Source organism: Nannospalax galili, unplaced genomic scaffold, assembly GCF_000622305.1.
Source record: "Nannospalax galili isolate Female #2095 unplaced genomic scaffold, S.galili_v1.0 scaffold225, whole genome shotgun sequence".
NCBI lineage: Eukaryota > Metazoa > Chordata > Mammalia > Rodentia > Spalacidae > Nannospalax > Nannospalax galili.
Genome location: NW_008352653.1, coordinates 1,230,775 through 1,252,736, shown reverse-complemented (window position 1 = coordinate 1,252,736; position 21,962 = coordinate 1,230,775). Strand labels below are relative to the sequence as shown.

At 41.3% G+C, this 21,962-nt stretch overlaps 1 protein-coding gene across 1 annotated transcript in view; it reads right to left on the bottom strand.

Moving 5' to 3' along the window:
- Huwe1 (HECT, UBA and WWE domain containing E3 ubiquitin protein ligase 1) overlaps window positions 1-21,962 on the bottom strand; it is a gene marked incomplete in the record, with an annotated part of 151,705 nt that overhangs the window by 18,773 nt on the left and 110,970 nt on the right. The window contains 19 exon segments of the mRNA XM_029554367.1: window positions 514-644; window positions 842-1,097; window positions 1,909-2,196; window positions 4,043-4,088; window positions 5,837-5,991; window positions 6,149-6,238; window positions 6,471-6,649; window positions 7,257-7,485; window positions 8,788-8,956; window positions 9,147-9,280; window positions 9,856-9,954; window positions 10,762-10,837; window positions 11,598-11,746; window positions 12,008-12,180; window positions 14,466-14,648; window positions 15,079-15,290; window positions 19,831-20,048; window positions 20,993-21,059; window positions 21,577-21,722. Of these exon segments, the coding sequence (XP_029410227.1) occupies window positions 514-644; window positions 842-1,097; window positions 1,909-2,196; window positions 4,043-4,088; window positions 5,837-5,991; window positions 6,149-6,238; window positions 6,471-6,649; window positions 7,257-7,485; window positions 8,788-8,956; window positions 9,147-9,280; window positions 9,856-9,954; window positions 10,762-10,837; window positions 11,598-11,746; window positions 12,008-12,180; window positions 14,466-14,648; window positions 15,079-15,290; window positions 19,831-20,048; window positions 20,993-21,059; window positions 21,577-21,722 (3,000 nt within the window).

Below are 21,962 nucleotides of genomic sequence, written 5' to 3'. Positions count from 1 at the left end.
TCTTTAGAAAGGGGTCCAAAAAGAGAGGGGGGGGGGGGGCAACTGATCACATACTGAAACCTTTCTTCTTTTAGACATTTTGATATAGTAATGGAAATTTGATTGACATAGTAGCAATGAGGATCAAAGATTAAAGAATGGCCCTAGTTTGTAGCTGTAGGAAGAGGTATAGTGGGAGAATGAGTCTGGGCTCATTCCATTAGGGGGGGGGGGGGGCAACTGATCACATACTGAAACCTTTCTTCTTTTAGACATTTTGATATAGTAATGGAAATTTGATTGACATAGTAGCAATGAGGATCAAAGATTAAAGAATGGCCCTAGTTTGTAGCTGTAGGAAGAGGTATAGTGGGAGAATGAGTCTGGGCTCATTCCATTATACAACATCAGCATCCCTTTACTTCCAGTCTTTCTCCAACATGCCCTGCCATCTGAATGGAAATGTTTGGTGGGTATGTCCATGCAGAGTTACTGGAAACAATCTCAGTATAGCCTGAGCAACATGGAATTTACCTGCAAGGGGATCTTCTTCTTCGCTGCTTGTTGAAGGCAGCGGCTCTTCTAAGATTCCTCTGGAATCTGCTCCAGAAATGGCCACAGCAGAATCTCTGGTGGAAGAACTCTCAGAAGATGCAGGGGGAGAGCTGAGGAAAAGAAATAATTCTCAGGTTGTTCTTTGTATTGTTTACCCATTAAGAAAGAAAACATCCTAAAACCTGTTTCTCAAAGAAAACAGGTTGACCACAGTGTAACAAGTATGCCCATTAGTGACCAAGTGTGAGTTCAGCTTGAAACACCCTTCAACACATTCTTATTTGCCAGTAGGCTGCATAGTGCTTACCTGTCCTCAGGTTGCTGGGTAGAGTCTCCTGACCCATCAGGCCTGCCTTGCACTTCTGCCACAACTGATGGAGCATCCCCAGGAGTGGAGCTGCCTGCAGTGGGCTGCTCAGTATTGCCAGCTGCTGAAGTATCACCCACAGCCTCCTCTAGTGTACAGGAAGCCAGGCTACTGGTGTCCATGGGAGAACCTTCCAGCTGACTGCTGACAGCTGTTAATGCATCAGAATCTTCAGCTCTCTCTGGGGAAAGAGAGGCTAGAAGGAAGTCAGAGGGAGAGGTTAGATCTGCTTAGAATCAGGGCAATATGACAGGCAAGATCTTTGGTGGGGTTGCTTCCTTTGGATTAGGTGGTGTAGACTATGCAGTTCTCTATCATCACCATTTGCTGATCATTCACCCTCCAGCTCAATGGCTTTTTAAGACTCTGCTCAAGCCTTTTCTATAATTTTGTGATCATTTTATTCTATGCATATCTGAGAAATACTGTTCCTGAGGATCTATCATTGGAAGTATGGTATAGAAAGGGAACAAAAATTTACCTTGTTAAAAATATTTTGCTGGAAATTAAAATAATTTTTTTAAGTTTATTATTTTTATTTTGTGTGTGGACCTGTGTCATTCAATGCCCATGGAAGAGTGTCAGATTCCCCTGGAGCTAGAGTTATAGATGTTGTTAGCTACCATGTGGGTGCTGGGAACCAAACCTGGGTCCTCTGCAAGAGCAGCCAGTGCTTTTAACTGCTGAACCATTTTGAGACCCAAGTTCAAATTAGGTTGAGAAGTAGGTACATGAGATAAATGGTATCTGTCAGGAGAACTATGAATCAGATACATGCTTCCCATCTGCAGAATTATTGATGCTAGACAGGTATGAATTGCAACCTCAGCTCAACTGAAAGACTACACTGAACATTATCAATTGAGGAAACAGAAGAAACCTGAGCTTTACCTAAGAAAGCTAATGTGTAGGAGGCTTAGATCCTATCTGAAGACTCCAGCTCCTGGTTCTTTGAAGTGAGAGCACAAAAAAGCTATAGCTCCCTCCAAAATTGAAATTCTACTCACTTATGGTGGGAGCTGGGGATAACTCCATCTGAGTTGTTTCTGCTTCTCCACTTGGCCTTGTGGGACCCAATTCCTCTGACTCTACAGGCATCAGCAGCTGTGTAGAACTCCCCCCTTCTTCAGCAGGGGACTGTAGTTCCTGAGGACTCTCTCCTAAGGCTGGTGGAGGTGGGAGTGCTGGCTGCTGCTGAGAGGGCTGCAGAGTACCAAATGTCTCCTTGGGCTCAGAGGTAGCTGCATCAGTTGAAGAGGGGGTTGTTGGGTAGCTGTCAGGCATAGGAGTTCCATCTTTCTCGGAAAGAATGATATTAGGGGGTTAAGGGGAAATAAGCCAATCACCAGGGAAAGCATCCCAATCAGCACATGTAGCTTGGTAATTATCTCATTCAGCAAGTGACATGAGAATTTCTTAGAACAAAATAGCTCTTGGCTGGTATAGTATTCTGGGGATCAAGGCTAAAAGACAGAGTGGAACTAGAGATCTGATTCTGTGGATCCTAAGAATAAAATCTTTTTTATGCCCCAGGCGGAAGGGGGTTGATTTCATAGCATATTGATAGGGTAAGGCTAATGTGTCTTTGTAGCTACACAGAAAAATCAACCAAAAGCTTCTGTATCCTTGCATTTTCCTATCTACTTAGAACAAGAAATGGTCAGAATTTCATTCATAATTCTTTTTTGTTGTTTTTGGGAGACAGGGTCTCATGCATCATGCAGCCTAGACTGATCTTAAATTCATTCATTACGTAAGCTGAGGTTGACCTATAACTACTGCTCCCCCTGCCTGTCTCAAGGTTTGGGATTATGTAAAGGGATGAGCTAATATGCCCAGCTATTCTCACCCTATCATGTGTCCCCTTCCACCTCCCCTTTCTCTTCTTTTTTCAGACAGGGTCTCACTATATAGTTCTGGCTGCCCTTGAATTCTGCTGGGATTAAAGGCATGTGTCACCATGCCCAGCCTACCTTCCCTTTCTTATAGTCCTATTTATTTATCCAAGGAACACCTATAGCTTTCCTCTGAAGACTTAATGTGAATATGCAACACACCAGGGAAAGTAGTAAGTTGTATAGTTATCTTCTTATTGGGGCCTAAAATCCCTACCCCACAACAATACAACTTACTACCTCACCCCGGCATGTGCAGGATCTTCTAATAAGGTCAGTAAGCAAAAGGCCATTTTACCTCAGAGTGGACCCTTTCAGACAACTTTTGTTAGGGAAAGAGAACCAGGACACCTACTCTCTTTCTTTAAAAAAATATTGTATAGGCTTTGGTAAAACCATATCCCAACAAAATTACCAAAGGAGACAGAAGGTCAAGACAAAGGATGCTTTTAGAAGGAATTTCTGAAGAAAATAGGGATGGTGGAAACAGGATACCGCATGGACCAGTTATTAGGATCACAAAAATGGCTAATGACCATTGTTAAGAAGATTACAAGGAACAGAAAGCATACATTCATACCATTTAGCTCAAAAAGCTACATTCCCCAAAGTAGATTGTTCAAGACAATGCTCTTAAACTTTTTAGATTTCATGGACCAAAAGAAAAGGATTTAGAATAAGATTAAAAAGGACTAAGTAGGCATTGCTTTTGGCTTTTTAAAAGGAAAATAATAAACATTTTTTCAACAATGAACTAGGAAGAACATAAATTTCTAAATATAAAAAACTCAGTCTTTTAAATGGAATAAGCCTAGCTCTATGAAATATACATTAGCCCTCTCTGACTCTGTTAATATTTACTGAAGACTGGCATTTGAGAACTATTATCACCAGGTGTTCTCACATAGTGTCATACCAATGGGCCAACCACTATAAAGATTTACGTGCCTAGTTTCAGGGGAAAGGAACAAAGATATACGACCTCTGTACATGTCAGAATGAACCACAGCATAACCACAACAGGAACCTGAATAGTCAGTTGGAGGGGAAGTGTACCACCGTGGGAAAGACAGTAGACTGTATAGTTATCTCCAAGATGGGGTATGACCCTAAAACTATACAATCTACTACCTCATCCCACAGAGCACCAGTGTCTATCTTCAGCCCAAGTGGGCCAGCTATTTTGGTCAGGGGAAAGAATTCATAGATCAGTTACCAAAAAAGGAGGAAAGGAAGGGAGAGTTACCTGTGGCATTCTGTTCAGTGGAGTCGTTTGTCTTAGACAAAGTACACTGCAAAGAAAAGAGACAGACCAATGGGGGACTTTTACAAGCACACAAGAGTGTCAACTATGAGTCACCATCTCTCACCTATATCATCTAAGCATCCAGTGATCTGGCCATGTGACCATTTCAGAATGCAAAAATACATTCAGTTTCTCTACACATAATACTATACAGCTTGGTGAGGACTTGGGAATTATATAGCTCAGTGGATAGAGTTCATGTGAAGTCCTGGTTTTGATTTCCAGCAACAAAGAAAAAAGAATGGACTATACAAGGAAGGTGCGGGGCTGGGGTGGGGTGATGGATGGACGGACAGACAAATGAAATAAAAACCACATCAAGAACAGGCACATTTGTGAGACTAGCAAGCCATTCTTAGTTTTATCTATTTCCTTTCCTTGGGCTTATTTTTTCTACTCTAGTTTTTCTTTTGGGTGTTACTCTGGATCAAACTCAGGGCTTTACACACATGATAGGAAACACCACAGACCCCTTCTAGCCTTTTTTTGTCACATACAATATTATTCATTAGGCAACACTGAAGACAGCTGCATCCTCAGTGTTTAATGCTCCCTTTTAAATGCCTTTATTTCTTTTAAAAAGATTTTTACATGCCAGCTGTGGTAGCGTATGCCTTTAATCCCAGCACTCCAGAGGCAGAGGTAGGAGGATCTCTGTGAGTTCCAGGCCAGCTGGGACTTCAGGGAGACTTTGTCTCAAAAGACGGGGGGGGGGTGGTACATTTATGTGTACAGGTATGTGTCTGTGTATACCATGTGAGTGTAGGTGCCCATTGAGGCTGGAAGAGGGCACTGGATTCCCCTCGAGCTGGAGTTACAGGTGGTTTTGAGCTGCCTAATATGGCTGTTGGTAATCAAACTCAGGTCCTCTGGAAGGGGGCAAGGACTCTTAACTGCTGACTATCTCTCCAGCCCCTTAATGCCCTTATTTTTAATCTATCCAGTATCTTTTGAAAAAAAATTTATTACTTTTATTTTATGTGTATGCGTGTACTGCATGTAGGGTAAGTGCACCCGTGTCGTGCAATGCCTGCAGAGGACAGACGAGGCTGTCGGATCCCCTGGAACTGGGGTTATGGACAGTTGTTAGCTGCCATGTGGATGCTGGGATTTGAACCTGGGTCTTCCGCAAGAACACTCAGTGTTCTTATCCACTGAGCCATCTCTCCAGCCCCAACTATCTAATATCTTAACTGCTGAGTTGCATATATAGTTTCTTTCCTCCATTCCTAATTTCCTTGTGCTTCTATTAGCTTTTACACATATACTTTCAGTTATGTGGTGACAGAATTCAGGGTATGAAAATTTTCTCTAACCTGACACCTAAGCCAAGTTTTATTGAGTGCTAAAATACAGTAGTTCAGGTAAGGTTCTCCACTTTGGAAGTCCACTGAGAAATGGGAGTCAACAACCAAGAGCATGGGCTGAGTCAGTGTCTTAGTCAGTGTCTTACAGACAGACACTATAAAGTATGACTGTTGAGTAAGGAACTGTTCTAGTTCTGGTGCCAGCTTTTCCCAGTAAGATAATGGAGAAATGATTTACCTCTTGGTTTGAATTCGTTTGCCTAAAAACCAGAAGAATGAATAGTCAATCTGGAACAAGCAATTTTCCAGGTTCAATGAGAATGTCCTAGGGTTCTCTTCAGTGATTTAGTACTATGGGTATGACAGGACCATAGCAAAGACAAACATAGGTAATGATGAATCCTCCTAGCCCTTTGGAATCAATCACCTGTGCACTCTGATCCCTGTTCTCCTTATCTTCTTTGCCTTTGTCCATTATCTTTGTTTCTTCCTCAGCCAGTTGTTTCCTGCGTTTTTCCCTTCTTTCTTCTAGCTCTTCATCCCTCAAGAACTCCAGGTGATTGACAATGGGCACTTTAACCACTACAACAAAGAGGGAAAGATCAGAGGCTTCTTTGGAAAGGTTGAAAAGGAATTCCAGAGGCAGAGATTATAGCCTGAGAACTAGAAACAAACTCTCTGCATACTCTTATTAGCTCTGGAGGCTTACTACTCTTCTGACAACCATGCTGCCACACACCTGAAACACAGTCGTGCATGCTCTCAGCATCTAGAACTTTGCATTCTTCTGTCCAGCGGGTCAGAGCTGTGGGAATGCTGGACAAGGTTCCTGTGGGAGAAGAAAATAAAGTGAAATTCTTGGATGTGTCAAGTGACAGTTGATCAAAAAATTGCTGTATTTTCCTAATAGGACCCATGGTCCATCACAAAATTTGGTACTGAATGGGTACTTGGAGGCAAAAAAGATTTGTTGCCTTTGGCTAAGTCACCATTCTGCCTTTCCTCCTCACTGAACAAGAATCTGACAAATTCTATTCTTCCCCTTAACTTTATGAACTTGCCTGCTTGGCTAGTAGCTGTACTCTGGTCATGGAAAAAGTCATCCAGCAGCTCATCATCAGACCTGGCGATGATATGGACGTCATCATTGCCCACTAAGAGGCGGGCCCGGCCACGGCTTTGTAGGGGAAGGCTGCTGCTCAGTTGAAGGATGTCAGCTGCAGCTGAGGGACCAAGTAACCTGCAGAGTGAGGGTAAGGTATCATTGTTACCATGACATCTTCCATCTAGATCATCTACTAAATGTATAACAGGATTATGGACTTTATTCTGCATATAAATCTTAATTACCTTTCTAATTACCACACCAGTTTGACAGACAACTGTAATTGTGTATTATTCTGTAGTCCCATGAACAGAGAAAAGTGCCACTGGAAACCTTCCACATGCCAGGCACTGTCACAGGGCATGATGCCTCTGCTATATGGCCTTACAATGCTCATATCCATTCTTTCACATTTTAAAATGTTTTCTCCTACTAAATTCTAAGCCAGAGGGCAAGGACCCTGTCTTGATTATATTCAACTGTTAGTGCTTGGCAAATAAGATGCTTATTATGCATCAGGGTCTTGCTATGTACTTAGCAGCCCAGCTAGCTACAACCTTGTGCTCTTGCATCATTTTCCTGAGTGTTGGAATTATAGGTGTGTACCACCAAAATGGGCTGTTCAAGATTTTTATGTAAAAGAAAATGTCATATATTGGGATCACCCCCTCAAAAAGCTGTATAAATAACCTACAGAGAAATGAATTCTACTGAGTCTCAACAGATTTTGTTTGTAACTCACCTCTGGAGTATAAGAGGAGGGTTAGGTTGGCGATTCCCTGGGTAGTGAACGTGAATGGTGTGGCCTGTATTGGCCGTGAGCTGTCTTAGGGTCCGCTGACTGCGACCAATGCCCTGTGTGAGACGAGTTGTGGAAGAGCCACTGCCCAGCGTCAGAGAACTGTGATCTGCATGGCGTACCATCAATGGGTGGGTGGTAGGGATATTTCCCGGGGATGGGGGGATGTCTGCTGCAAGGACAATATGCAAAGGGGGTCACCACCAAAAATAAACCTTTTCCATGGTTGTTCAAAGTAGAACCATGTCTCCTGGGCCTTACTTCCTTACACGGAAGCCTGAGCTTTGTCCTTTCTCCCTCATTCCCACGCCTAATCTGCAATCACTGAAACTACCATGGCTTATATCATCAACTCTCACCTGCAACAGCCTCCTAAATAGCTGGTATTCCCAATCAGCAATCAGCCAGTGATGCTTTAGGCCCCTCAGACACATGCTGGCCCCTCCATTGTCAAGTTTCTTCTCCCCTTCCTCAGCTGTTCTTTTGTTTTTGGCCTAAGATGGTACTTCCACTAAAGCCGAACTTCAATAGATTAGGTTACCCTTTTACTCTGTGCTTTCTTACCATATTACAATGTGATACCTTCTAACTTATAATTCCTTACAGGCAATAGGCTCCTATAAGGGATGAGGACTGCATCATTCTTTACAGCCTTATCCCTAGTACCAAGGACACTGTAGGCACACCTCAGATATTCATGTAATTTGCCGAATGGACACAGGTTCAAATACAAAGAAACCTGATGAAAACCACAAAAATGCAAAGAGAATCATGGAAAGTATCTTGAAAATTATTCACAATCCGTTTTTTTTCCTTTCCACACTTTTCATTTACAGGTGATAAACTGAGGCTCAGAGGTAAGAGATTATTGGCCAAGACAATAGACCAGAACTGTTAAGTGTTATCATGCTTGTGATACAAGGTCAAGACCTGTCCTGTGAAGACAGCTTGAGGTTAAGTACTTGACTCTCTACCGACGCTACAAGAGAACTTTGATGTTGCCAAAGAAGGAAGAGATTGACTCTCTCTACTGGAAAGATGCATCCATGATGAACAGTAATTCCACTCCCTAAGGCCAGGCTCAAAGGTGTCCATCCAAACCCTCAGGATCCAGCGTTATAGAATTATGGATTATTGATTGCCCTGTCACTGCAGTGTGCACTTGGGTGCCTGATGTGGTCAGACTTGGTCTCATTTTTCGATCAAGCAAAACATCAAGTTGTCCAGGCTCTAAAAGAGCTGCCTGTTTACTGAGGTGGAAATAGCAAGAGCAGCCTCCTCCGAGATTCCTTCTTGTAAGGATATGCTATCCCGAGAGATGTAGTCAGATATCCCTTGCCCCAGGAACTCAGGGCAGTAAAAAGACGTGCTGTCTGTTATCAGATTGATGGCTGCTTTGGTTCGTTGCTTGGCGTACCCTGGAGAAGGGTATAAGAATCAAGAGATAAAACCCAGCTGAGCCCCTGTATCTTACTAGCACTGGAGAACATGTTGTCAAACTCAATGATGAGATCATCCTCCCGGTCAAAGCGCTCAAATCGGACCAAGGGAGAAGCATTCATATCAGGGTAATCCTCATCCAATTCCATCTCAGAGCCATCGTCATCATCATCTTCATCTCCTTCTTCACCTTCATCATCCTCCTTAAGGGAAAATAGGAGATGGAGAATTGCTGGAGGTAAGGGTTTTCTGAAGCCTGGTGTCATGGCCACATGAGCACATGAGGGGAGGCAGGCGACGAGGCTAGCTAGCAACCCAGACTGTTGATTTTCTGTAGTTCTGTGCTCCCATGGAAGAGGTCATCTGAACCACCCAAACACAGTCCCCCCTCACCTGATCATCTTCCTCATCTTCCTCCTCCTCCTCCTCTTCATCCTGACTATCATCCTCATCCTCGTTACTGCCACTGCTGTCCTCTTCCTGAGTGTGCTCCTCCTCATCCTCAGGGTCCAGGATATTCATGGAATCTAAAACAAAGGGAGCACATTGGAGGACTATACTGAGTAGCTAGAAAACAGGCTACTGTGCAGGCCGGCAGACTGAATGGGAAGGCGATGGGGTATCTGACTCTAGGAGAGGAAGAATCAGATCTAGGGTGATGTACAGACTTAGTAAGCCAGCCCTGATTTCCTTATAGTGCCAATCAATGCATCAACACGCTGAGCAGGGTGCCTGAATGTGGAGGCTGGCTCCAGGGTGGTGCTTGAGAAGCCACGGCGTAGGACTTGGCCAAGTCTGTTGCCTTTCCAGTCCTATTTTGCTACTGACTGCATCCTGTTGGTAAGAGGGAATCTGGAGCGATGACAGCAGGTGGGTAAGAAGAAAGCGAACCAAGTAAGAAGTGACAAATTCTGGGCAAGCAGTAGTAACACGTTATTTGAAAAACCCGCTGAGGATAAAGTGGATGGTATATGTCAGCGCATGCAGACAGATGCTTCCTTATTCTGCACATGTGGGCAGCTGCCTTCAGGAAAACCCTAGTGTAGTGTCTGTCAGACGTGCAGGGCAAGAAGGGAGGCCTTTCTGGCCTCAGCACTCTCACCTTCTCGGTTGGCCTGCAAGGTGGAAGCTTGGCTGAGGTTGGAAGGAGCTTCATCCATCAGCACGTCCTCTTGTGATTCATCCTCTCCACTTCTGCTCACTGAAGGTTACAGAGCAGAGCCTTCACTGAACAACAGAGGACTTCCCTTTCCAGATTGGGTGCGTATAAGTAGCTACGTACACCTAACAGATATCCACGTTTTTTGGATGCGGGAGAAGACCTGGATTCTCTGCTGCCAACTAGCTACGTGAGCTTGGCCAGTCACTTTACCTGTCTGAGTCTCAGTTTCCTCATCTGTAAAATGGAATGATCACATCTGTCTTGCCGATCCCACTAACTGTGAAACCAGAGTACATTGGGTGTGAAAAAAACCTTTGTAAACGTTAAAGAGTATGTCTACTTCCATTTATCCTTTGATTTCCTTCATTAATAAAATAAAAACAACATATACACCTTCAGAATGAGCTGAGAGATGGTAACGGTTTGTCATTTTCCCTTAGAAATTTAAAAGGAGCCATCCTTAAGGAATGGACCACTCTCATTTACACTATTGAGGCAGAGGCCGAGAGCCCCCAGACTTCATTGAAGAACTGAAAGAAAAGCACTTTCTCACCCTATAGCCTCCTCTAGGCCTCCATGAATAAACACTTTTTTGATGTTCCTGATGTTATCATCTATACTGATGGTCACCCCACCACGACCCCACACAACCCTTCAGACCTACCACAGGCCTGTAGATGGCTTGTGAATTTCTCTTCTATAAGACCATCAACATCAAGACAAGCAGCAATCTAGGCTGGCTATGAGCCCTTAGGCAGAGCTGAGCAAGCAGATGATGAGAAAAAGGGTCCTCCCAAGAGAGACTGAGGCAAAGGAAGAGGCTATACTCAGTTCTAGGGCTCTCACCTATAATTGTACTGTTCCCAGATCCGCCATCCCTCTCAAGCAACTCATCTATCAGGTCCTCCAGCTCATTCTCAACCTGGAGAGAAATAAAACATATATATACACACACACAAGTATATCATTGTGCTAGCACTGAAACCCTAAAATAAAAAAAAGCCAGCAAGGGAGCATACATTTCTATGATAATGTGTGACAGGATGTTACATAAAAACCACACACTTGGTGCTATTAGCATAGAAACTACCACATGCTTCCAATAAATCCACACTCATCGACTGTCCTTCAAAATGGGTCCATCCTGGTTAGATGAAACCAGGTTAGTCTTTAAACTGTCCAGGAATAAATACATGAAGATTGCCTTAGAGCCAGCAGCTAAGGATGATAGACCCAATTTCTTATCATTGCTACCAGCTCCAGAAGTTATCATACTATGCTTTCTTGTCTTTAGAAGACTAATTAAAAAAAAACACCCCAGTGATAACTGGTAGTATGGCATAAAGCAGTGTTAAATAGCTTCCATTAATGATCAGAATCAAGTAAATAAAAAAACACTGGGCCCCAAAGCTTCAAGCCAGCTTTCTACCTCAACATTTCACCTGTGCCTAAGGTTCTGGTTGCAATCTATACTAATTCACAGTACAGGAATTCTAGTTCTGCCCCCATCCCTCCTTCAAAACAATTCAAACATGTTTGCTGAGCATCGACTAAACATATCATCTGTGCTCCTCTGAAGACAGCATTGAGGCAAAGATCTAAAGTACTCACCCACCCACACCACCTGGGGAGTTTTGGTTCAGTAGCGCAACAGAAGAATGTTGGATGATCTGCCCCCCTACCTGCATCTCTTGTGAACTGAGCACCTCAGGCTGCCCAGCAATCACCACTGAGTCGGTTTCAGCCTCCCCATCCATGATATCCCCATCTGCCACCTCTGTCTGAGTGACATCATGATCCTCCTCCTGCACTTCTGCTTCCCCAGGCTCGCCTGAAACAATCAACCAACCAGCAAGAAAAAACGAATGGGTGACAAAGGTAAAGACAAGGCTACGTGTAAGGATAGCCAAACAAGGCAGCAATTTGAAGGAATTCTCTGTGGGACAGATTCCCACACCACTATGACAGATCTCTGAAAGCCAGCAAAGTTCCCAGGGAAACACCACCAAATCAGAACAGTCCTAATCCCATGCCCAGCAAGCAAGAACTTTTACCCATCCAGCTCTCCTGTCCATTGGTTCTGATTCTCTACCTGGGTCTTGCTGGTGGTTATTGGAGTCCTGAGAGGCTCCTTGGGCATCCTGCTCAGATTTGTTCTTGTTAGAAGCACTCTTGCTGCCAAAAAGGCTACTAGGCTGGTTCACAATCCGGGAAAGTGTTTCCAAAGGCTTTAGAGCAGCATTGACTGTGTTGGCCATGTTAGGACTAAGATAAAGACAGACACAGACATGAACTAAGTACAGAAATACCAGGTGTTCACCTGCAAAACTTAACTAAAGTTATCACAACTGAAGTTACTAAGAAAGAAAAATGGGTACAAAGTCTAGAACTAACATTCAAACTTGGTATTTAGAAGAAAACAGTGTTTGATTTAAAAGCCTTCAAAGAATCCACTCCCTAGAGCAAGGGCTAAATGAACACCATATTTCATGAAGCTGTGGTAAGCACATGAGCAACAAATTATTGACGAGAAGCCAGAATAAATTCTGGATGACCACATGCAAACAGTAATTACTTCTCAGACATAACCAGGCTATGCAGTAAAAAACCAACCCAACCAACCAAATCAAAATATATACCCCAAACTCCTGCATTTTGTCCTTAAACCTTTTTCCCCTAGTCCAGGCTGGCATCAAACTCACTATGTAACAGGAGATGACTTTGAACTCTTTATAACATAAATGTAGACCAGGAAGGAAGGAAGAAATTTGGCCTGGATTCCTCAGTGTAGTCAAACATCAAGAAAAGCAAAGCAATAGATTTTTGTCTTGAGACAGTGTTTCATGCAGCTCAGGTGGTCTTGAAATCCTGATCTTCCTACGCTCACACTCTGGGTATTGGGATTGCAAGTATTTGCCACCATGCATGATTTGTGCAGTGCTGAGGATGAACCTTGGGGTTTCATGCAAGCTAGGCAAGTACTTTACCAACTGAGATGCAGGCCCAGACTAGAGCAATAGACTTTTGACATCCAAATAACATGTATGATCTGTACTGGGTATGAAAAATGTATGTGTGTGTGTGTGTATGTCTTTTTGAGACAGGGTCTCCCTGTAGCCCCAGCTGGCCTGGCACTCGCTATGTAGAGTAGGCTGGCCTCTAACTCAAGAGATCTGCCTGCCTCCGCTGGGATTAAAGGTGTGCGCCACCACACCTGGTTTGGCTGAATATTTCATTTTTAGAGGATATTTGCTTAAAGACCTGGAGGTAACACATTTTTAAACTAATTTCTAATGATTGAACTCCAGAAAAGAAGTAAAACACAAATGGAGCGAAAATGTTAACCAGCTTTTAATTAGATAGACTATTTATTATATGACTGAGAGTTTGAAAATTCATCTTTTTTATTCTTTTTAGGTAGTGCTGAGGATTGAACTCATGGTCTCACACATTAGGCAAGTGGTGTATCATTGAGCTGTATATCCTCAGCACTAGCTGTGCATGACAGTATATGCTTGCAATCCTAGCACTTGGTAGAAATCAGTGTGACTTCTTGTCCAGCCTGGGCTACAGAGTGAGATACTATCTCAAAAGAGCAAACTAATCAACAAAAATTAATAGGTCTGTATCAAAATGAAGTCTTGAAGGAGTTTCATAGGCCTGAAGTTTAATCACTTGAGCAAAACCAAGAATGATAGCACTCTTCCAAACAATTCAGTCACTAGTTTTTAAGTTTGATAAAATTTCCCGAGTCCATAGTTCTTTTTTCGCATCCCAATTTCTTTAAAATAATTTATTTTTATTTTACGTGTTATGATTGCATGTATGTACGTATATCCGTATCATGCAATGCCCACAGAAGATAGAAGAGGGTACTGGATTCCCTGGAAGTGGAGTGATAGATGGTTGTTGGCAGCCACGTGGGTGCTGGGATTTGAACCTGGGTTTTCTTCAAGAGCAGCCAGTGCTCTTACCCGCAAAGCCATTGTTCTAGCCCCCATAATTCTATTTTTATAATAAGAACAATTTTTTGACTTTATACTGAAAATTGGTACTACAGAAGAAAAAAAAACACCGTAAGGTTTTATTCTGCATTTTCAGTATGAATTGTATTTCAGAGTGACCAGACTTTTCTTTTAGGCTATCTTGCAAAACAAATCAGAATGAAAAATTAGAAAGCCATCACTCATAATTCATAAAGATATCATTAGTGCAGGCAAGAATTATCAACTGATGTTGACACTCTTAATTAGGTATATGGTTCACATGGAATGTGACATATATATACTGCCAAAATAATAAGACTACTATCTAGTTTTTAGCTCTAACTATAAATTTACAGAAAATAAATAGCTAAACTATATCAAATTCAGAATGCAAAGTCTTTTGCAGGAGAGGTGGCCCAGCCACTTCAGAAAGTATTATGAATAACAAAATTAAGATGAAAATAACTGAGATCTATTCATTTTAGTAAAAAGCACACGAAACTTTCACCTACACCTACTAGATCATCTGCTTCCTTACCAATCTGGTCCAGGACATGAATTTACCTGGATAGGTCTAGGCTGTGGGGAACTCTGGCCAGGTCGTTAACTAGTCCCTTCTTCAGGAATAGTCGAATGATGTTGTTCATGCCATTATGCTGAGTCTTTGCTGTGGCACTGCTGTAGAAGCTGGAGGTAGAGGGGCAGGACTCCATGATAGTACTGATGATACACATCACTGCCTGAAGTCTGGGAGAGAAGTTTGACACCTCTGTCAAATGAATGTAGCCCATTTTTAAATGATGTCTTCAATAACCTGCCTAAGATAACCAACCCTCTGGAAGTAGCATCTACGCCGACTTTCTTCTAGGCATTAGCATTCTTCATTTTCTACCAAAATTATAGAAGAATGAACAACCTGTGAAATTTCTTGCTTAAAAATGAGACAAATATAATGAAAACACCCCTTTGTTTTTTCTAAGTTGTTATGTCCACTTCCTCTAAATATAATCAGTTCTGTAGGTATTTTTGGAACACTACAACTAAGTGCGAAGACCAGAGCATTTACTATACTGTTGGCACGACCAGAAAGAACTCTTGTTCAAGTGAGAGGAACCTCTCCATCCAAGAATGGATTAAGAGATGCTGTTATGAGCATTAGGCTAGGTATGCACTTTACCTGGCATGTTTCTCTGTACTCTCAGCCATAGCCAGTGCCCGTCCCAGGGCTGCTTTAACTTCATTCACTAGGGCCACTTGGGCATCTGTGCCACTCCCCGCAGCAGCCAGGCTTGCAAGGAATAGACGGGCCAGGGCAGGTGTGTCCTTGTCTTCTGCATTCTGGGTGTGTGGAAGGAGGTGGTCCAGGACAAAAGCCAGCACACTGCAGTCCTGAAAAATCATTAATTGTGACATTTTATTCACATGCACAATTAAGCCACATCATTTATAGACAGTTTTCCTTTTAAGTAATCCACAGTGAGTAATTATTAAGTCCATTTGTAAAAGAGGAACCAAGCTAGGTAAATTGCAAACCAGAGATTGTTGGGAGGCTTTATAAAGTTTCCGAATCCCATTTATTTCCCACTACACAGAGGTATCACTTTTTTTACTAAGACAGTATCTTACTGTTAAGCCCAGGCTGGCCTCCACCCCGAGTGCGGGATTAAAGGGGTACACTATCACATGTGGCAAAACTTGGTATTTGTTAATAGTAATTTTTTGACACAGGGTCTCATTATATAGTCTAAGCTGGCCTAAAACTTGTGATCCTCCTGCCTCTACCTCCGAAGTACAAGGTAGCTAGATGTGAATGAACCACACTGGCTTCTTAAAACATGAGTGACTTTAATGGAACTGCTCATAAGTCAATAAATAGATTGAGGCAAATCAAGTATTTTCTCCATCTTATAATGGTAGATAATCTGAGACCTAAAGAAAAGTAGCTTGTAACAAGAATTCAGTCAATAGCCAAGGATTCAAATATCCTTTCTTGAATGTTATAATCCCTTTAGGATTCAATTAATTTTTAAGGTTTACTGACACCTGAATGTGCGTGGGACCCTGTGCTATAAATTGCAAAGAGATAAATGAAAGACACCAAGAGATGGTGAGAGAGCAGATACAAACAAAAAATTTTAATGTTGGATTATTTTAAATTATTAAAAAGTCCAAAACAGAGGAAGTAAATTAACACAGACTCTTCTTTTTCCTCTACGACTTCTGTTCTGATAATTTTTTTTTTTGGAGATAGGGTCTTCCTGTAACCCACCCCAGGTGGCCTGGAACTTGCTATGTAGGCCATGCTGGCCTTGAACTCACAGAGATCTATCTGCCTGCCTCTGGTGACTGGGACTAAAGGAACACCGGCTTCTGTTAATTTATTTTAGAAGGAAACAGGTTTTGGAACTCAGTAAGAGGTTACGACTGTACAACACTGAAAATTTACTTAATGTCATTTAACCCACACTTGAGAACGACTACTTTTATGTCAATTTTACCTCAGTAAAAAGAATACATTTACGATTTCTAGAGCTTAGAAAATTGGACAAAGTGAGATTAGGATAGGAACAAATATTAATAGAAAAAAATTTCAATAAAATAAAAAGGCAAAATTACTTCCTGAATATAAGTACAAATAATGTCATGTAACATTACTGGTAATAACTGGGAAAAGATTTGCAATTTGGGAAAGCAATGTGACAAATTAGTAAGGACTGAGCTTTGGGATCAGAGATCTGAGTTTCAATTTCAGTTCTGGCCTGATACAGTGTGTCCTTGGGCAAGTTCCTTGTGGTTCTGGGAGTTTTTTGCTAATCTTAAGAGAAAATATAATACCAATAACTTTTATGTGTGGAGACAAGGATTAGCAACAGCATTTATAAAATAGTTCTTAGTAGTCATGCCAGTAAGGTCTCTCTCTCTCTCTCTCTCTCTCTCTCTCTCTCTCTCTATATATATATATATATATGAGAAAGACAACACATTTATAGGTAAATGTCTTATTCCAAAAGTAATTTTATAAATCATAACTACAATCCACATGAGCAAAACTTTGAAATAAAGCTTAATATATACAGGCTTGAAGCATTTATGACACAAAGGACTGGCATATACAGTATATGAGTCTAATGAAAAAACATGAGGTATTATTGGTATGAATGTTCCAGCTATTCAGGAAGTTGAAGATGGGAAGAATTAAGCCCAGGAATTTAAGGTCAGTTTGGACATACCACTTCCACCACCACCAACAAAGAAGTCTCACCAACCAATTCACCAACCAACCACCAACCAACCTCAACTTCCCAAGAGTATCCAAAGAACCAATAAACACATCATAATACGGTCAACAACAAACTGACTGGAATGAGTAAAATGGAAAAATATCAAGTGATGGCTTCTGAGTAAAATGGTAAGAACTCTCATATACGGTTAATAATAATATATACTTGGCCAAATACTGGTAAGCTTCTGGCATCATTAACTAAAGCTATACAAATTCATGCTTTAGAGCTCAGTAATTGTACTCTTAGGCACATAACTTCATAGTAACACTATAGTGATAGCTACAAACACACAAAGACCCAGATCTTAACTGATAGTAGAATGGATCAGAAGATTATGGTTACAATCACACAGTCATGGGAAGAAACTCCAACTACACATAAAAATGAATCTCAAAATTTGATAAGCAAAACCAGTCAGATAAAAAGATTTCAAAGTAGCTGGACGTGGTGGCGCACGCCTGTAGTTCCAGCACTTGGGAGGCAGAAGCAGGCGGATCTCTGTGAGCTCAAGGCCAGCCTGGTCTACACAGTGAGTTCCAGGACAGCTGGGGCTACAGGGAGACCCTGCTTCAAAAAGACCAAAAAAGATTTCAAAGTAGAAGGTTCCATTTACATAAAATACAAAGCCACTTAATAGGGGCAGCTTCTGTGAGCTTGTTTTTAGTCTAGGTGGGAGATAGCCATGTAAAACTAGTGATTCACTTAGGATTTGTGTATTTTGAATTTGGATTTAAGTGAAAAGTTTTATAAATAGAATGACTTCCAAGACACTGCAACACCCAGACCCTTTGCTATTTACTAACAACAAAATTATGATTATGATCCATAAATCAAGGTCCCATTAAATGAACAATAAATTGCTCCTTGGACATTCATTTAATATATATTGGTGGGCTGGAGATGTGGATCAGTTAGTAGACTACTTGTCTAACAAGCACCAAGCCCCAGGTTCCATCTCCAGCACTGCATAAACTGGCCGAGGTAGGTGCAGGCTTATAATCCCAGCACTTGTGTGGTGGCAATAGGAGAATTCTAAATTCAAGCTACATAGTGAGTTGAGGCCAACCTAGATTATGTGAAAATGTCTGAAATTAACAGAATTGCTTCTTTTAAAAGATATTTATTATTTTTATCTTAAGTTCATGAGTGTATTGCCTGGATGTATATAAGTGCTCCCGTGTAGTGTAATGCCTGTGGAGGTCAGAAGAGGGCGTGAGAATCCCCTGGAACTGGAGTTAGGACAGTTGTCAGCCATCACGTGGGTGCAGGAAATCGAACACAGGACTTCTGCAAGAGCAGCCAGTTCTCTTAACCACTGAGTTATCTCTCTAGCCCCGAGAATTATTTCTGCATGTGTATAAGTGTACCTGTGTTGTGCCAATGCCCGTGCAGTCAGAGGAGGGTGTCAGATACCCTGGAACTGGAGTTAGACTGGTGGTTAGCTGCCATGTGGGTGCTGGGAACTGAACTTGGGTTCTCTGCAAGAGGACCATCTCTCCAGCCCCTCAGAATTGTTTCTTAAAGTGCAATCCATTGAAAAAAAAAAAAATCTAACATTGAGAGTATTCCTTACTGGGCCATATAAAATATGACTTTTTTGTACATCCCTGATGGACATTTAAAATTTACCTCTTATTTTTCATACTGCTACTATATTTATTGCCTTTGTAAAAGTGTGAACATCTATACCTTGTTACTTATTTGATTTATTCCAATATTCCTTAGACATATTACTTAGTTGCCCCATAGATAAACCCACATCTCTTCAAATCTTTTCTTCTTGCTTGCCCACCACCATGAAACACCATTAACTCCCAGTTTTCTCTTTTCACCCTGCAAATCCAAGTTTCATTGATTTTTATCTTTAAATATATTTTTTTAATTTTTATTTTATGTGTATGAGTTTTACCTGCATGTGTATAAGTGCAACTGTGGCATGCAATGCCCATGAAGGTCAGAAGAGGGCATCGGATCCCCTTGAACTGGTTGTTAACCCTCATGTGGGTGCTGGGAATTGAATCTGAGTCCTCTGCAAGAACAGCCAGTGCTCTTAATCACTGAGCCATCTCTCAAGTTAGATTTCTATTTTTAAAATATCCCTTTTATTCATTCATTTTCCATCAAATTTACCAAGATGTTTTTGTGTGTGTATGTGGGTCTGAGGAGTATTTTGGGTATCCTATCTATCACTCTTTGCCTCATTCCTTTGAGAAAGGGCTTTTCACTGAAACTGGATCCCTCTGTACCTGCCTCCCACAGAACTGGGGTTACAGGAGCACACGTAGTCATGAATACCTTTTTATTTGGGTGCGGAGAATTTGAACTCAGGTCCTCATGTACACCAACTGCGCTTACCCATTGAACCATCTCCTTAACTCCCACAGTAAAATTTTGATCTACACTTCTAATATTCCTAACTGGTCTTAATTTGACTTGCTTTTGCAATATCCACACTGAACAACATATTTTCAACAGAACAAATCTCATCAACTTACTTCCTGCAGTTACCCACAGATGGGGAAAATACTTAGCTTTTTAAATCTCAACACTGGGTTGGCATTCATGAGTTTCTAACAGACTCTAACACACAGTAGGTACCCAAATGATGGAAGTATAAGACTTTAAGCAAAAATTTGAAATATTACCTCTTTGATCAGCTCAGACTGGCCCACGGTATAGCTGTAGTTTGCAATCAGGGTAGCAATACCAACATAGGACCTCACCAACTCTGCCAGAAGACGAAGGATAGTGGAGGTAGGCATTAAAGGTTTGCTGCCCTTGCCTTTCTGCTTGCTTTCCTCAGAGGTCCGGTCCCCTTCTTTATCTTTCTTCCCATCTCGGGACTCCTCTGGAGTTGAAGCTCCTGAGAAAAAGGCAAATACTCACTCAATTTCACATTGGAATAATGAAAAAGAGCAAGTCAGAAAGAATACAGTATCTCTTTCACTTTAGGCTGCTTATACAAAGCAGGATTACTGGGGTCTCAGATGTGGCATATAAAGCATACCAGGAAAGGCAAGGCCCAACTATTCATACACTCACAATTCCCTGAAATGCTCCAGAAATTGTGTACTAATAGTAATTCTCTAAATATCCATCCTCTTTTACCTCTTTGTCCTCATATGCTTGCCTAGTACAGAGTTATCTAATTTGGCTCAAATGTTGGCCTCCTGTGCCACCTAGATACAAGGAAATATTAGGTGCCTACTATATCTCATGGAAGTATGTGTACATCCCAATAGTTGACTTGTAACTGGTACAAAGCAGATGTAGTACCCAGTATAGTCTTGGGCATGATGTTTTCTTTGACTAGTACTGTCATTACCTATACTATACATTTAATTTGGGCAGTAAGGTCATTAAAATAAATTGGCCATATTTTACTGATTACTTTCATATTTTAGATTCATCTCTTGAGATTAGTATATTAAATATCTCCTAAATTAGATTTTAAAGCTCTTTACTAACCAAGGATAAAGGAATCCACCACAAAAAACATATAGCTAGAATAGTGTCACTGGCACCAAAGATCTACAAGTCAGCTTAAGGAAACTATCAAATGAACTATTGGCTAGTTTAAAGAATACAACAAAAGGGATCTTACAACAACCATTAACAAGTAAATGGAAATTATAGTCCAATTGAGCATACCATGACCCTGTATTTGCAGAACACCAAACTCAGTCCCAATAAAGTTTACCAACACCAACAAATACAATTACTCCTACCAATCTATTCTTTGCCTAGGACAACCAGTTTCTTCATGTTATTGTCCAAAAAATAATAAGAAAAAGTCCAAATTACTACCTTCTACTTGGGAGGGTCCAGATGTGGAAGTCTCAGTAGCGGCACCATCTGTAGCAAAGACCTGACTCTGGAAGAAGAAATATTTGAACTGCAGTGAATTTTAGAGATAGTCTTTAAACAGCAAGACTCCTCTTGAGGACAATGACTGGGTATGCTATATATTCTCTTTAGCTGACTTTTCCACCATATTCTCCCTCTAATTTATGGGAAGGTATCATAAACAGTGACTACAAGAATAGAAGACAAGGAAAATAAAAATGCCACGGATATTTCAGTTTTTGTCTTCATCTTTAAGCAACAGAAAATATACATAGGAATTAAAGTTGGTACTTTTTTTGGGTCTTTTTGAGACAGGGTCTCCCTGTAGCCCTAGCTGACTTGGAACTTGCTTTGTAAACCAGGCTGACCTTGAACTCACAAGAGATTGCCTGCCTCTGCCTCCCAAGTGCTGGGTAAACTTGGTACTTTTAAAGTTTCCTTGAGATAACTCTTTAGGGTTTTTAAAGTTTCTTTTAGTAGTTATACTGAGAATACAGGGGCAGTGGAACAGGAGAAGAAACACGCAACCATTGGAAGCAACTTACATTTAAGGAAAAACTTGACTGTGTATCAAAGTCACTACTCTGACGAGTAAGTGATCTATACTGTTGGTATACGTCATCACCCATGTCTTGCAGGAGTTGGCCAACCTCTTGGGTCATACCACCAGGTTTAGGATCAGATTTGTCTGCTAGAAAAACAGAAATATAATCAAGTTTTATGTAGATGCACATTATGATGCTTACATAACATCATCTACCAATGCATTTCTCAGAATGTATGTTTGTCATTAAATGATAAATGACTACCCAACTAGTAGGGGATGGTTGCTTTCATTATTCTAACATTAATTACTAGCACTACAGCAATTTATTTAATAGGTTCTCACTTTTCTAAACTGTCACTAAACCCAAACCAACAATTTAGTGCT